Consider the following 16,599-nt stretch of genomic DNA (forward strand, 5'->3'; position numbering starts at 1 on the left):
TCCACAAAGGTTGAACTAATTTACATCCCCACCAACAGTGTTGGAGGGTTCCCCTTTTTCCACATCCTTGTCAACATTTGTTGTTGTTTGTCTTTTGGATGGTGGCAATCCTTACTGGTGTGAGGTGATATCTCATTGTGGTTTTAATTTGCATTTCTCTGATGATTAGGGATGTGGGGGATCTTTTCATGAGCCTGTTGGCCATCTGAATTTCTTCTTTGGGGAAGTGTCTATTCAGCTCCTCTGCCTATTTTTTAATTGGATTATTTGCTTTTTGTTTGTTGAGGTGCTTGTGCTCTTTGTATAATTTGGATGTCAACCCCTTATCAGATATCTCATTTATGAATATATTCTTGCATATGGTAGGATGTCTTTTTGTTCTACTGATGGTGTCCTTTGTTGTACAGAAGCTTTTCAGTTTAATATAGTCCCACTTCTTTTTTCTTTTGTTTCCCTTGCCCGGGGAGATAAGTTCATGAAGAAGTTGTTCATGTTTATGTTCAGGAGATTTTTCCCTGTTTTTTTATAAGACTTCTATGGTTTCATGTCTTATATTGAGGTCTTCGATCTATTTTGAGTTTACTTTTGTGTATGTGATTAGACAATAATCCCGTTTCATTCTCTTCCATGTAGCTGTCCAGTTTTACCAACACCAGCTGTTGAAGAGGCTGTCATTTCCCCATTGTATATCCAGGGCTCCTTTATCATATATTAATTGACCATATATACTTTGGTTTATATCTGGGCTCTGTAGTCTGTTCCATTGGTCTGTGGGTCTGTTCTTGTGCCAATTCCAAATTGTCTTGATTACTGTGGCTTTGTAGTAGAGCTTGAAGTCAGGGAGCATAATTCCCCCTGCTTTATTCTTCCTTCTCAGGATTTCTTTGGCTGTTTGGGGTCTTTTGTGGTTCTATATGAATTCTAGAACTATTTGCTCTAGTTCATTGAAGAATGCTGTTGGTATTTTGATAGAGATTGCACTGAATCTGTAGATTGCTTTAGGCAGGATGGCCATTTTGACAATATTAATTCTTCCTATCCATGAGCAGAGGATGTGTTTCCATTTATTTGTTTCTTTAATTTCTCTCATGAGTGTCTTCTAGTTTTCAGAGTATAAGTCTTTCACATCCTTGGTTAGGTTTATTCCTAGGTATTTTATTCTTTTTGATGGAATTGTTTTCCTGATTTCTCTTTCTGCTAGTTCATCATTGGTGTATAGGAATGCCGCAGATTTCTGTGTATTAATTTTGTATCCCTTGACTTTGCTGAATTCACATATTAGATCTAGTAGTTTTGGAGAGGATTCTTTAGGGTTTTTTATGTACAGTATCATGTCATCTGCAAACAGGGACAGTTTGACTTCTTCCTTGCCAATCTGGATGCTTTTTACTTCTTTGTGTTGTCTGATTGCTGTGGCTAGGACCTCCTGTACTATGTTGAATAAAAGTGGTGAGAGTGGGCATCCTTGTCTTGTTCCCAATCTTAAAGGAAAAGCTTTCAGCTTCTCACTGTTAAGTATGATGTTGGCTGTGGGTTTTTCATATATGGCCTTTATTATGTTGAGGTACTTGCCTTCTATACCCATGCTGTTGAGAGTTTTTGTCATGAATGGATGTTGAATTTTGTTGAATGCTTTTTTAGCATCTATGGAGATGATCATGTGGTTTTTGTCCTTTTTGTTGATGTGGTGGATGATGTTGATGGATTTTCGAATGTTCTACTATCCTTGCATCCCTGGGATGAATCCCACTTGATCATGATGGATGATCTTTTTGATGTATTTTTGAATCTGGTTTGCTAATATTTTGTTGAGTATTTTTACATCTATGTTCATCAGAGATATTTGTGTGTAATTTTATTTTTTTGTGGTGTCTTTGGCTTGTTTTGGTATTAGAGTGATACTGGCCTCGTAGAATGATTTTGGAAGTATTCCCTCCTCTTTGACTTTTTGGAAAACTTTAAAGAGGATGATTCTGTTTCTGTGTGTAGGCTCTCTTTCATGATAAGTCTAGCTAGGGGTTCATCTATTTTGTTTATTTTCTTGAAGAACCAGCTGCTGCTTTCATTGATTACTTCTATTGTTTCATTTTTATCAATTTTATTTATTTCTGCTTTAATCTTTATTATGTCCCTCCCTCTACTGACTTTGGGCCTCATTTGTTCTTCCTTTTCTAGTTTCATTAATTGTGAGTTTAGACTGTGCATATGTGATTGTTCTTCTTTCCTGAGGTAGGCCTTTATTGCACTATATTTCCCTCTTAGCACAGCCTTTGCTGCATCCCACAGATATTATGCTGTTGAATTATTATTGTCATTTGTCTCCATATATTGCTTGATCTCTGTTTTTATTTGGTCATCGATGCATTGATTATTTAGGAGCATGTTATTAAGCTTCCATGTGTTTGTGGGCTTTTTCATTTTCTTTGTGTAATTTTTTTCTAGTTTCATACCTTTGTGATCTGAGAAGCTGGTTGGTACAGTTTCACTCTTTTTGAATTTACTGAGATTCTTTTTGTGGCCTAGCATGTGATCTATTCTTGAAAATGTTCCACGTGCACTTGAGAAGAATGTGTATCCTTCTGCTTTTGAATGGAGTGTTCTGTAGATGAGTGGTAGGTCCATCTGTTCTAATACGTTGCTCAGTGCCTCTGTCTCTTTACTTATTTTCTGTCTGGTTGATCTGTCCTTTGGAGCGAGTGGTGTGTTGAAGTCTCCTAAAATGAATGCATTGCATTCTATTTCCCCTTTCAATTCTGTTAGCATTTGTTTCACATATGTAGGTTCTCATGTGTTGGGTGCATATATATTTATAATGGTTATATCCTCTTGTTGGACTGACTCCTTTATCATCATGTAATGTCCTTCTTTGTCTCGTTACATTCTTTGTTTTGAAATCTATTTTGTCTGATACAAGTACTGCAACTCCTGCTTTTTTCTCCCTATTTGTTGCATGAAATATCTTTTTGCAAGGAAAAATCCCTTGACATTTAGTCTGTGTATCTCTTTGGGTTTGAAGTGAGTCTCTTGTAGGCAGCATGTAGATGGGTCTTGTTTTTTTATCCATTCAGTGACTGTGTCTTTTGATCGGTGCATTCAGACCATTTACATTTAGGGTGATTTTCGATAGGTATGTACTTATTGCTACTGCAGGCTTTAGATTTGTGATTACCAAAGGGTCAAGGGTAATTCCATTACTATCTAGCAGTCTGATTTAACTCACTTCGTATGCTATTACAAACACAACCTAAAGATTCTTTTTTTCCTCCATTGTCTTTTTCTTCCTCCTCCATTCTTTGTATGTTATGAATTATATTCTGCACCTTTTGTCTATCCCTTGGGTGACATATATTTAGCCTTAGGAATACTTCCAGCTATAGCTGTCCCTCCAAAATGTACTGTAGAAGTGGTTTGTGGGAGGTCAGTTCTCTTAGCTTTTGCTTATCTGAAAATTGTTTAATCCCTCCTTCAAATTTAAATGATAACCTTGCCAGATAGAGTATTCTTGGTTTGAGGCCCTTCTGCTTCACTGTGTTAAATACATCAAGCCCTCCTTTCTGGCCTGTAAGGTTTTTGTAGAGTAATCTGATGACAGACTGATGGGTTTTTCTTTGTACATGATCTTTTTCTCTCTACCTGCTTTTAAAAGTCTGTCTTTATCCTTGATCTTTGCCATTTTAATTATTATATGTCTTGATGTTGTCTTCCTTGGGTCCCTTGTGTTGGAAGATCTGTGCACCTCTATGGCTTGAGAGACTATCTCCTTCCCAGATTGGGGAAGTTTTCAGCAATTACCTCCTCAATGACACTTTCTGTCCTTTTTTCTCTGGTACCCATATAATGCGAATATTGTTCCATTTGGATTGGTCATACAGTTCTCTCAATATTCTTTCATTCTTATAGATTTTTTTTCTCTCTGTGCCTCAGCTTCTTTGTATTCCTCTTCTCTAATTTCTATTCCGTTTACCATATCTTCTACTACATCTAATCTGCTTAAATCCCTTCATTGTATGTTTCATTTCAGATATGGAATTTCTTAATAACTGATTCTCCATCTTAAATTCGTTCCTGAGTTCTTGAGTATTTTTCTGTACCTCCATAAGCATGTTTATGATTTTTATTTTGAACTCTTTCAGGAAGATTGGTGAGTTCAGTTTCATTTGGCCCTTTTTCTGCGGTTTTTGAGATTTTGGTCTGAACCAGGTTCTTTTGACATTTCGTATTTCTATGTGGTACCCTCTAGTGCCCAGAAGCTCTAGGAGGAGTTCTCTGTCTCACTTCTCACGTTGCCATCTTGAATCTCTACTATTTTTAAGTCTAATCCAAGTTTGGACTCAACTTCTCCAGGGGCTGTTTGCATGCCCCCTCCTCTGCCCTGCGTGCCGTGTCCCCACAGTCCCTCCTGCCAGGCACTGCCTTGTTCCCTCCCACAGACCAGCAAGTCCCAACGTCCGGCCCGAAAGTGCCCCACACCAGAGACCTCCTCTCCTAGGTCTTGTTTCTTTATCCATTCTGCCATTCTATGTCTTTTGATTGGTTCATTTTGTCCATTTATGTTTAAGGTGATTATTGATCGATATGAACTTATTGCCATTTTATTAATTGTTTTCTGGATGTGTATTCTCACTCCTCCTTGTTCGTTTTTTCCTTTCTTACATTCTTCTCTTGTTATTGATGGTTTTCTTTAATGTTGTAATTGGCTTTCTCATTTATTTATTTATTTATTTATTGTGTGTGTGTGTGTGTGTTTACTGTAGGCTTTTGTGGTTACCAAAGGTTCAAGGATAGCTTACTTACTATATTGTAGTCTATCTTAAATTTCTGATTACTCTATTTGAAACACAATATAAAGGTACTTTCCCCCTTCTTCCTCCTCCATTTTTTCATATTGGATGTCATAATCTGCATTTTTTGTGTATCCCTTGACTGATTTTTTGTATAAATGATTTTGTTTTTGTTTTAATTCCATACTTGCTTAATAACTTGTTGGTCTATTACCTTCACTGTGGGTTTATTTTCACTGGTGAAAGCTTTTTAGCCTTAGGACATTTCCATCTATAGCAGTCCTTTTAACATATCTTGCAAGGCTGGCTTAGTGGTGGTGAATTTCTTCTACTTTTGTCTGTCTGGAAATTGTTTAATACCTGCTTCAAATTTAAATGATAATCTTGCCAGGTAGAGGATTCTTGTTTGAAGGTTCTTCTGTTTCATTACATTAAATATGTCATTGACTTCTGGCCTGTATACAGTCTCTGCTGAGAAGTCTGCTGATAGCCTGATGGGATTTCCTTAATAAGTTATCTTTTTTTCTTTTGTTGGCTCCTTTCAACACTCTCTCCGTATCCTTGATCTTTGCCATTTTAATTATTATATGTCTTGGTGTTGTCCCGTTTTGTTCCTTTTGTTAGGGGAGCTCTGTGCTTCCATGACCTGAGTGTCTATTTCCTCCCCCAGATTAGGGAAGTTTTCAACAATTATTTCCTTAAAGAGACTTTCTATCCCTTTGTCTTTCTCTTCTTCTGGTACCCTTATTATGCAAATGTTGTTTCATTTGGATTGGTCACACAGCTGTGTTATCACTCTTTTATTCCTAGACGTCCTTTTTCTCTGTTTCTCAGCATCTTTGTTTTCCTGTTCTCTAGTTTTGTATTTTTCATTTCAGACACTATGTTCTTCAGCTCTGAGTGTCTCTTTTTCAGGTCTCCTCTTTGTTGAAGTCCTCCCTGAGATCTTGAATACTTTTCTGTAAATCCGTGAGTATGTTTATGACTTTTATTTTGAAATCTTCATCAAGAAGATTGACAATCTCTGTTTCATTTAGCCCTCTTTCTGGGCTTCTGTTCTGTAGTTTTGTTTGGATCATATTCCTCTGCCTACTCATTTTGTCAGGGTTTCTGTGTTTCTTCCTTTGTATTATTTGGCTCTGCTATACTTCCTGACCTATCAAATAATAGCTTTATGAAGACAGCAAGAGCTTTATGGTGCCCAGAAGCTCAAGATTCTTTACTCTCTGGTGCCTAGTCCTGTTTTGTGGGAGCCCCAGCTGTTGGCGTGCTGTGGGTGGAGTGTCTTTCTGTGCTGGCAGTTTGCTTCAGCTACCACTTTTGTGATCAGCTCAGGAGTCTCTGTTGAGCTTGCTGTGGGCAGGGCCACCCTCTGCCTGGCCTGCAGCAATGGCGGGGCTGCAGGGATAAGTGGGGTGGGTGGGCTCTGCCTGGGCTGGATGCGCAGCACAGGGTTTGGACACCCTCAGGGAGGAAGGAGCTCTTGGGGCTGGGTCTTGCCGGCACCTCCCCAGTTGGGCTGAAACAGAGCCAAGGAAACTGAGAGAGTCTCCCTCTGCCTGCCAGACAGCAAATTCTGACACTGCTGCTGAGTGGGTTGGCTCCTGGCAGCATGTGCAGGGAGGAGCCTTGGGGCTGAGTTGCCAGTAAAGGAGAATGGAGCATCTGGGGTTTCTAAGAGTCCCCAGTTTGTTGGGCTGAGGAAGGGCTGGGGAGTATTCTCCATCTACCCTTTTTCCTGAGGAGAGAGTTCCATCCAACCCTCTCCCCTCTGGTACCCCTCCCACTGGTCAAGTCTTTCAAACTGCCACCTTTGCTTTGGGTCTCAGGATTGATGGAGCATGCCTGTCCTCCACACTGGCTGGAGTCTCAGCCTCTGAGTGTTCCCCTGTCCCTAGTATCCATCCCTGCCAATCACCAAAACCCAATGTAGTGTGGGCTCATGATCACGGGGCAGATCTCCAGGGCCAGGTGTGCAGTGCTCCTGGGCTCCTAACCCCTCCCTGCTCCATTTCTCTTTCTCCCACCTCTAAGCTGGGTTTGTGGTGTGGGCTTGAGTCTTGCTCTTGATCTTGGCTCTGCCACTTTACTCTTTTCTGTGTGGTCTTCTCTTCTTCCTCATGTGTAGGTAGTCTGTTCTGCAGTGTTTAGATTGTTTTCAGGCTTAGTTATATTTGCTGTATTTTCTTCTTTTATGTGTTTTGGGAGGAGGTTTTTGCATTCTCCACCATCTTTTTCCAGAACCCCATGAGAATACTCTTTGTATAAAGTACAATTAGAAAAAAAATAGATACCTAGGCTTCATTTAGTCTGTTCACTAATCTATTTTGAACTCCTGCTCAATCTAACTTTGGCCCTATATTCAGACTTAGTTAAAACATTTCTTTCTAACCTTGAATGAATCCTCATGGATTCTGCTTGGAGAGATTATAACTATTTTGCTTGGTTGTCAAAAGCTAGAGCAATTTCCAGTAGGTCTTGGAAAGGTATCTATCTGACTTTTGTTTTTTGCAGTTGATTTTTTCAAACCTTGTTAGCAATGGAGGACAATATGTCTGGCATAATGACAGTGCCTGAGGTATAAAAAGGAGCAAGCCATGGTCTCCCATCCTCAGATTTAGTTGGATGGTAGAAAAGTGTGTCCCATCGAAGCCCCATATACTGTGATGTTAATACAAATTTGTGTCATCTTGCTATGCATGCTTTGATGGGGCTTCCAACCCTAACCCACCTCACATGCAGCAGTGTGTGAAGCCACTACTCACTCTCCTCTGACAGTCATCTCATCCTCTCCCAGAAAGCGCCTGGCCCTGATCAGTGGCTCCAGGCTGGCAGCAGGTTGGAGAGACTTAGGGGAAGGAGAAGAATGGGAGCCCCTGTCCCCAAAGGGGAACTTCTGTCCTTTCCAGGGTACACAGGGAATCCCTACTCAGGTTCTCAGACAACTGGGGCCTGTCCTGAGAGCCCAGTAGGAGAAGGCTAGGAGGTTTCCTAAATTTCAGAGTCTGAGAGGAAAACTTATTAAGGAAGTCAACAACAGAGTGAAAGAGTGAAGAATGGGGCCCTGGCATCCCAGCCAGGTGGAAAGACTCCACATAAGCTGGTGAGAGGATTGCTTAGGGACTGTGTCTCAATGTATGTGACACTACTCCTCCCTGAGAGGGCCCACCCTAAGAATTCTCACCTGTGGAGACAATCAGGAAAGCTGTAAACTAGCAGGGCCTCTGGAGACACAACTCAGAAGGCAGCCCTGGGGAATACCAGCAGGTTTCAAAGTCTTACTTTGGGGGTAAAGGTGTCAGATATCTAAGAATCCAGAGCAAGTAGCTGGAAATTAATAAAGTGGAGAAGAACACATGACTTGTGAGTATTTTATAAGATTGTCAGAGCAGTGATTCTCAAAGGGAGAAATATTAGAATGAAAGGAGATGAATGGATGTTCTTTGAAAAAGGATCGTAATTTTATATTTGGAGAAACTATAACTATTTTTCCCATAAACCAACTACCAAAAGGATAGTTCTGGAAAATCTTGTCTGATGAGTATTTGTGGAAAAAGTATTAATTATCATACCCTCTGGGAAGAGGAGATGAATTCTTATATGACCATACAAGGGGTAGCAGTTTTTGCAGTTTGCTTTTATGAGCCAGTTCAGGTAGAGTGAGGAATAGCAGACACCCTGGAGAAGGGAGGAGACTATGCCAAGGGGATATGGACAGTCATTAGGATGTAAGAACTAGGAACCTACTATGGACTGAATATTTAAGTCCCCCCAAAATTCATATGTGGAAATCCTAACCCCCGATGTGATGAAATTAGTCAGCAGGGCTTTGGGGAGGTAACTAGGTCATGAGGGTGGAGCTCTCACGAATGGGGTTAATTCCCCTGTAAATGGGATGCCAGAGAGCTCCATTGCCCTTCCGCCATAAGAATTCAACAAGAAGAGTGCCATCTGCCACCTGGAAGAGGATCCTCACTAAGACCCAAACATGACCTTGGACTTCCAGCCTCTAGAACTGTGAAATAGAAATTTCTGTTGTTAATAAGCCACCCAGTCTGTGGCACTTTGTTATTGCAGCCCAAAATGTTTAAGCCAGCAACTTGTCAGCTTGATCCAGCTGTTTCTTCAGCACCTGAGTTAGTGTTCAGCACCCAAAAGGGGCTCATTTTATATTTATTGACTGAATTCATTAATGAATATATAAGTCAGGATTAGATATAAATTCTCTTTCTTTTCCAGTCCATTCTCTAAAAGACCCTGGAATTAATCTTACAGAAATAAATTTAACATAAGCAAAAAACTGTTAGTTGCCTATCCCATTTTCTTTTTCTCCTTAAATTTTCTTGACTGTCTTACAGCTACAGTCTGGCCAGTGAGATATAAGGAGAAGTGTTATATGGTACTTGCTGGAGGGCTTCATAAAATAAAGGAACACCCTTTCTCCTTCCGTCATCCTTTTGCTTGAAATGCAGGCATGATGGGCTGATCAAACATCCATATGGACCATGGGACGTGGACACTAACGATGCACAGAGAGTTGCAAGAATCCTAGGTCCCTGATGACTGCAGTCACCATACACACCCTGAATTGTCTGCCTTCAGATTTTGTGTACATGAGAGAGAAATAAATGTCTGTATTTTATATACCAATGGTCTTTGGGATTTTTCTGTTATAGACAGAGAAAGTTAATCCTAACTGATAGACAGGTGGGCAAGCTCCACACCCCTGGAGAAGTGGAGCTGAAGTGAAAGCGTGGCACTCCAGAAAGGTCTAGTTCCACACCATGTTAGCAACACCCCAGGGTTGGCTCTGTTTGTTACCTGGCCCTGGCTTCCCAGTCACCAGCCCCTCTGTGCATTGAATCAGATATCTGTAAGTCCTGGGACAGTGCTTATGGTAGATATTTTCCACCAGTGTGTTACTTCCTCTGACCACAACCTTCTTGTCATGATTCATGTAGTTCCACAGGTGCAGGGCATAGGAGTTGTTGAAGCTCAATTTTGGGTCCTAGACTCCATAGTAGCACCTCCATTGCCAATAGGAGATGGGGTAAAATCTGTAGGGATGTAGGAAGGACAGGGTCCGACACCTGAGGTCGTTCACCTCCTGGAAGTCTCTGAGTTTGCACCACAGTCTCAACATCCTTGTCATCAAATTGCGACCCTAGTTACCCAGATGTCTGAATTGTAGTGTTCAACAAAGTTTTCCATGCACTCCCACAGGAAAGGGTGGTGGGACATGAATCCAAACACCCTGTTGCTAGAGTACCAAGAAGACTGTGCAGCCAAGAAGTGCCCCTCAGGGATGGGCCTTATGGAAATGACATCATTGTCCATATAGATGCCACCATACTTCCATATGATGGCCAGGCAGCATGCATCTGAGCTGACATGGAGCCAGTGTCTCTCTGCACTGGCACTGATCTGCAGGAGCAGGTGCAATCAGCCCCCAGCATCAGGAAAAGAGGGTGCGGTGTCACAGCAGGTGGCCAGGCCCAGGTAGATCAGCAGGAGGAAGCAAGCTAGCTTCTCAAAAATCTATTTGCCCAAAGCCCAATTTTGCAAATTTACCAAACGTACCTCTACTCAAAAAGTTGCCATTACCTAAAAAAGTTACTGCAATCAGTATCAACGGGAAGATGTTAGCAGCTTTTAAAGATGTCATGAACTGTTAAAAAAGAAAAATTAAAAGCAGTGGAAAGGTAAAGAAGAAACCCAGAAGGGGTTTCACGATGAACCTGGTGAGTCGTTTTCAGCAGGGTGTACATTAGCCACAAATACGACTGTGAAGAAAGAATTCTCTTTAAGTCTTAAAAGTGCCAGAAATTGACGGAAAAAAAAAAAAACCCTAGAAAACTAGAATAGATCAATACATGTGCTCTTTAGGAAATTGGTAGAAGAATCTTAAAATGCATACACGCATGCATGCTTTCATTCACCAATTATTCTAATAATATTAATATTAGGTGAAGGCTTACTTACAATGTGCCAAGCTTTGTCACAGCTGTTAAGCACTTATCAAAGACAAAAGTCCCTCCTGGGAAGAGATAGACAGTAAACAAGTACAGTTGACCCTTGAACAACATGGGGGATAGGGGTGCCAGCCCCCACATAGTAGAAAATCCATGTATAATAATTGAGTCCCCAAACCTTAACTACTAATAGCCTGTTGTTGATCAGAAGCCTTACTGAAAACATAAAAAACTTGATTAGCACATATGTTGTATGTCATATATATCATATACTGTATTATTATAATAAAGTAACCTAGAAACCCACTCTGCGCTTTGACCTTGGACTTCCAGCCTCCAGAACTGTGAGCAACAGCTGTCTGTTTATAAAGCCCGCAATCTGCAGTATTTTGTTATAGGAGCCTGAGATGACGAAGACAGAAACCCCACGGTAGGCTACGTGTCTCTGATCTCCGGGCATATCTGCCTCTGAGCCATGGGGGTGGTTGGAGCTCCTCTTAAGATGTGGAGAATTGGGATCAGGCCTTCACTGACCACCCACCCAAGGACGACTTCATCAGCAACAGGAAGCTATACAGGCTGAACTGCTGTCCTGGCCTGGGACCGCTGCCTGCCCGCCTTGGTCCTTCCACTGCCCTCAGTCTGTCCTCTTGTGACTTTTCTCCCTAACAGAGGTGTCCGGTCTCCTGATCTCCGTGCCTGACAATCACCGTGCTCCCAGTACCCAGGTCCCAAATCAGGGCGTCATTCTTAGCTCTTCTGTCTCCCTGCGTACGCCGCTCACATACAGTTATGTTAGTTCTGCTCCTCTGAGAAGCAGACACCAGACAAGATTAACTGTGCAAGGATTTTATTAGGGGAAATGCCTGTGTGAGAGAAAAGAGGAGGGGAGCTGGGTAAGGCTGGGACAGCTATCAACTCCCAGGGCAAGTCAGAGAGAAGCCTTGGGTAGAAGAGTCCTGCGCCTGCACCACCCCATCTAAGGAAGGGTCGGGGCCTCAGCGAGTCCTCAAACCAGCCAGCCACTGGGGGTCCTGGGTCCCCTGGAGGGACCCATTTCAGCATTCTCGCCACGCAGTTGATGCTGGGAGAAGCCTGTGAGGGGTGTGGCCTCGGTGTATTTCATGGAGGGCCTTCGGTCCGCTGTGCTCCTCTGGTTGGGGGTTCATGAGGCACATTGTCACGGCTGCCGCCGTGCACCTCGTGAGCTACAGATCTGCTTGTCTGCACAGTGTGGGGAGCAGTGCCTCCATGGTTCCCATGGGCCTTTTCCTGAGGGGAAACTAAGAAGAAGGACATTAGGCAGATGACGTACACTCCCTGTCACTGTAGTTGATCTCAGGGCTGCAATTCATCTACTCCCTCCTCCCTTATCCATTCTGACCGCCCCTCATCCTCAGAGGTCCTCTCATCCGGTGTTGGCAGCTAATGGATTGTGCAGCTCATCACCCTGAAGTGCCTGAACCCTCCAGAGTCATGCCCTTTCCCAGTCCACAGCCTCTGCCCATGTCTGCTCACAGTTGTCAGGGCAGGGGAGGCCCAGGAGGCCCCCAGTGCATCTCCGAGGTTCCACCCACATTCCTCCCTGCTGCTATTGTAAAAGCAGCCTGACCTCTTCTGATCAGAGTCACTTACCTCCACCAGACAAACTGGGCCCTTGCTGGTTCTTGGGCAAAAGAAACCCAACATGCCCTGCAGCAGTTTGCAATTCAGTGAGACCTTGCCGTATCACTTGGCAAGAATCTGCTCTATTTGGGATCAGAACCTCCAACACTGAAGAGCTCAGAGTTGCAGGAACAGAAGCACAAAATTCTCCAATTAGGCAGTAGGAGTGGTGGTCAGTTGGGCCACACCTATTTACAAACCTTGATTCCTGGACCCCTGGACTCTTCCTATTTGGGAACAGAGCACCACGTACAGTTCTCTGAATTGATATAAATATACTGTATGCTGAAGCATGGCACGCTTATTCTTTCCGAGTCTTCTCTAAGCTAGCACACCAGCTGCTCCTTGAGAAGGCCACTCCAGAAAGCTGCCTCTGAATGGGGCGGTATGTGACACAGCCAGCAGGTTCCATGCTCAAGGGCCTGTTCCTGTACCTCTGCTCACTGTGCAGTGAGTCCCAGGGTCAAATGCTCTGCTATGTGAGATTCTATGCCTGCGGATCAAGCATCCCATAACCCTAGACTGTTGTGGCGAGGCTTTGCAGGCAGGAAAGGCAAACTCATACCTGGAATATTCATTCCCATGGGGATGAACCTGTGGCTTTTCCAATGGACAGGGCCTGATCTGGTCGACCAACTGGGCACCAAGCAGTCACCGGGCTCCTCAAGAAAGAGCGCCCTACCAGGGGCACAGTGCTGGTCTCTGTGCTGACAAGTTCAACATTCAGAGGCAGCAGTAGCTAGATTGGTCTCGGGACATGGACCAAAACATGTCCTCTCTTTTTGCCACCATAGCTATTCCACTCATGTACCCGTCATGCCAGTTCTAGGCTGGTGACCAATTGCTAGACTGTCAGAAGTACACGGACACTCCTGTGAGGTGTTTCCCTGTTGCTTTTCACTTGCACTGCTCAATGATTTTAAGCATCTCTTCACCTGTAAGTTAGCTGTTTGTTTTCCTCTTCTGCAAATTGCTTTTTCATGCACATTGCTCGTTTTTCTATTGTGTTCTCTACCTTTTTCTTATAAATCTACAAATTCCTTATAGAATTGAGATATTAATCTCAGGTTGGTTTTAAACATTGTGATTTTTCCCAAATTCTTTTCCAACATGTCATCTGGATTAATCTGTCTTTGGTGTCTTCTATGTAAGAGATATTCTTATCTTGATGCAATAAATACATACAAGTTCCCATATGTATTTCCCCATATACATGTGTATCTGTCTCTGAGTTTTCTCTTTTGTGCCACTTGTCACTGTCCTGCTCCTATGTCTATACTTTTTAAAATTCCATTGGCTTTTTTAGTATGTCTAAATCAGTGGTAGGCATTTATTTTCTGATTTCTCCACACCTTTGGAGCAGTTGCACTGGCAGGACAAAATAGCTGGAGAAGTAATGGTGAAAAACATGCCACTCAAATAAATTGATAGAAATGAAGAGTTAAGAACCAGGTAAAAAGTTGTGACAGGATGGAACATTTTCTTGGAAGAAATGAAAAGGAAAAAGAAAGAGGAGGAGGAGAAGGAAAAAAAAGAAAACAGTAGCCACAGCTTTTTGGAGGAGAGAATTTGAAAAAGAACTTAATTATTTAGGAGGAAAAATGACAAATTGTTAGTGGAAATTAAAGTACAAAAGTGCATCGGGTGATAAGAATATAAATTTCTCTTGAGAGATTTCAGCAGGATTCTAGAAAATAACAGTAGCAGTGGAATAATTTCTGAATATCTCCAGATCCCCTTATAAAAATAAGCAGAACAATTATGTTATAAAACCAAAATCCCACAGGTAACATTTACAGCAAAGCTAAGTGACAAAGTATCAAAAACAAGTGGATGACAACAGATGCCCAGTAGACCCTAAACTCCACGTTCCCAGCTTCTGTGTCAAGAAAGCGCAGAGAAGCAATAATCCCTGAGAGCAGGAGGAACTCAGAATATGCAAAATATGTTTACTGGAAAATGGACAGCACTGTAACGGAGAGGGAAGGGGTTTGTCCAGTAAAGTAGTGGGTGAAGGCAAGGCGCCTGTGGTAAAAGCTGAAGGGGCTGCAACAGTCTGAGCCTCTGTGAGCTCTGAAACAGAACAAACAGACCTCCTCTCCAACACAAGGCCCCACACTGAGGAGATACTGAAAAGAATGGAATCAAAATTGTACAGGAAAGGAATTCAATTCCAGAGAGGCAGAATAAAGAAAACAAGTTTGTCCTCTCACCTGAGACAAAAAATAAACAAAATACATGAAACAATGGTTTTCAAGACACTGAGCACAGTGAAGGACAGTGATCCTTGAGCGATGGCAAACAAATAAGCTGAAGTCCTATGATCGCCCCAGTTTCTGTGACAAGAGAATTTTAGGCCACAATGCAGGGTATGGGAGCCCAGGCAGAACTACAGACTCTTTCCATTAGAAAGACAGAGCTGAATCTTACACGCTGATGGACAGTGACTGCAATGGAGTTGGGGGGGACTTGATAATATGGGTGAATGTTGAAACCACAGTGTTGCTCCTGAGAAACCTTCCTAAGATTATGTATCAGTGATACCTTAATTTTATAAAAAGGAAAAAAAGAAAAGACTGAGCTGAGAGTCCAGGAAGATTAAGGTAAGCAAAGTACTGGAGAGGAAAGAGCTTCACAAAAGCAAACACGTCGGAGAACTACAGAGGGTCATCGTTGGGAATCCAGTGGAGTGGGAATCAGAGCAGCTTTGAGAGGGAAAGAACCACCAGAAGGGACTAGATAAGCATACCTGGTATCACAGGGCCAAAAATGGTGCCTGTTACCACCACTCAGGCTGAAAAGCCTCATAATTCATAAGATATTTGGTAGAGAACTCAGAAGGCTCTTGTCTCAGTACTGGGAAAGAAATCAGCCTTAAACTAACACATCTCTGACACAGTCTAACAAATCTTAAAAGCAAGACCTGAAACAATTGGGTAACTCAACTGACTTCCAGGAAAAGCTCAAGAATTTTTATAGAAAAAAGAAAAATATCTGGCACTCAACAAAGTAAAATTTACAATGACTCACATCCTATCAAAAATTGACAGGCATGCAAAAAGGCAAGACAATACAAGCAACAATTGTATCTGAAATGAAAGAAATGAAAAGAATGAAAAGAAAAACTCAATCAGTTGAAACCAACCCAGAATTGACAGATTAGAATTAGCAGAAAAAATATTAAAACAGTTTTTATACATACTACATATGTTCAAAAAAGTTAAGAAGAGACATGGAAGGATTTAAAAACCTCAGTTGACCTTATAGAGATGAAAACTACAATGTCAGAGATGAAAAATATATTGCAGGTAGTCTCAAGATCTATTTATTATAGGTTTTACACAAAACATTTCTAAACAAAATATTTTCTATTGTTGATGGAGAACAAATCAAGAGTTGATATATGCTCTGTACAGGAAAAAAAGAAATAAAAAACCCTCAACTTCCAACCCATATAAGCTTCCATTTGACTAAAAATGACAACAGCCAACCATATCTTTAGCACCTTGCTAGATATACAAAATAAACTTATAACATGGTTCTTGGCCAGAGGAAGCTTATAATCTCCCTAGGGAAAAGAGAATTACATAAAACACTAATAGATATGAGCAATAATAAATGCTAAATTCAATATGACCAAATGTCAAGATATACAGTACCAATATACCAGTAAACATACCATATGCAGACTTAGTATTGTTACCATTCCTTTTAACATAGGAAATAAGGTCAGTAAGGAAAGAGATTAAAGAAATAACCCTAAAAAGCTTCATGAGAGAGGGAGAGCTTGAGGACAACTCCTTAGGGATTGGGAGATCTAATACAACACCAACAAATGAGTTTATTTCTCGGAGATGAAACTTTTTTTGTAAATCTCCAGTTTGAGCTTAAAAATAACCAAACAGAATTTGCCATCAATTATCTGAGATATAAAATCTCATCACAGGAATCTTTAGAAGTAGCCTAAAAGGCATCTTGGTTTTCAAAAAGTTATGCCTACATTTTTCCAGCTGCAATGAACTGTTTAAAAGGGGGAAGTGGGAGCAGGGACAGGAGGTATACTACATGCGCGCACACTCTACTACAGGCCACAATACTGAAATGTCAGTGGTTACATGAAGTCTTGAAGTGAGTATTATCTAAAAGAGAATATTTAATAATTACACAGACAACTACTATCA

The 16,599-nt window shown here is 41.6% G+C and overlaps 1 protein-coding gene and 1 long non-coding RNA gene across 5 annotated transcripts in view; one reads left to right on the top strand and one right to left on the bottom strand.

Annotated features, from left to right (window-relative positions):
* Positions 1 to 9,417, top strand: part of LOC140848485 (uncharacterized) — an 86,472-nt gene extending 77,055 nt beyond the window's left edge. For all 4 annotated transcript variants that reach the window (XR_012129472.1, XR_012129474.1, XR_012129473.1 and 1 more), the window contains exon 3: positions 9,140 to 9,417. This is a non-coding gene — a long non-coding RNA (uncharacterized lncRNA). The remainder of the gene's footprint in view (positions 1 to 9,139) is intronic.
* A 135-nt stretch (positions 9,418 to 9,552) lies between these two features.
* On the bottom strand, positions 9,553 to 11,213 carry LOC108387942 (alpha-1,4-N-acetylglucosaminyltransferase). The gene is given in 3 exon segments (XM_036991819.2): positions 9,553 to 9,953; positions 9,956 to 10,205; positions 11,061 to 11,213. Coding segments are annotated over 3 exon segments (804 nt in total).
* Between the last annotated feature and the right edge of the window lie 5,386 nt (positions 11,214 to 16,599).

The sequence above is a fragment of the Manis javanica genome, chromosome 3 (genome assembly GCF_040802235.1).
Source record: "Manis javanica isolate MJ-LG chromosome 3, MJ_LKY, whole genome shotgun sequence".
Taxonomy (NCBI): domain Eukaryota; kingdom Metazoa; phylum Chordata; class Mammalia; order Pholidota; family Manidae; genus Manis; species Manis javanica.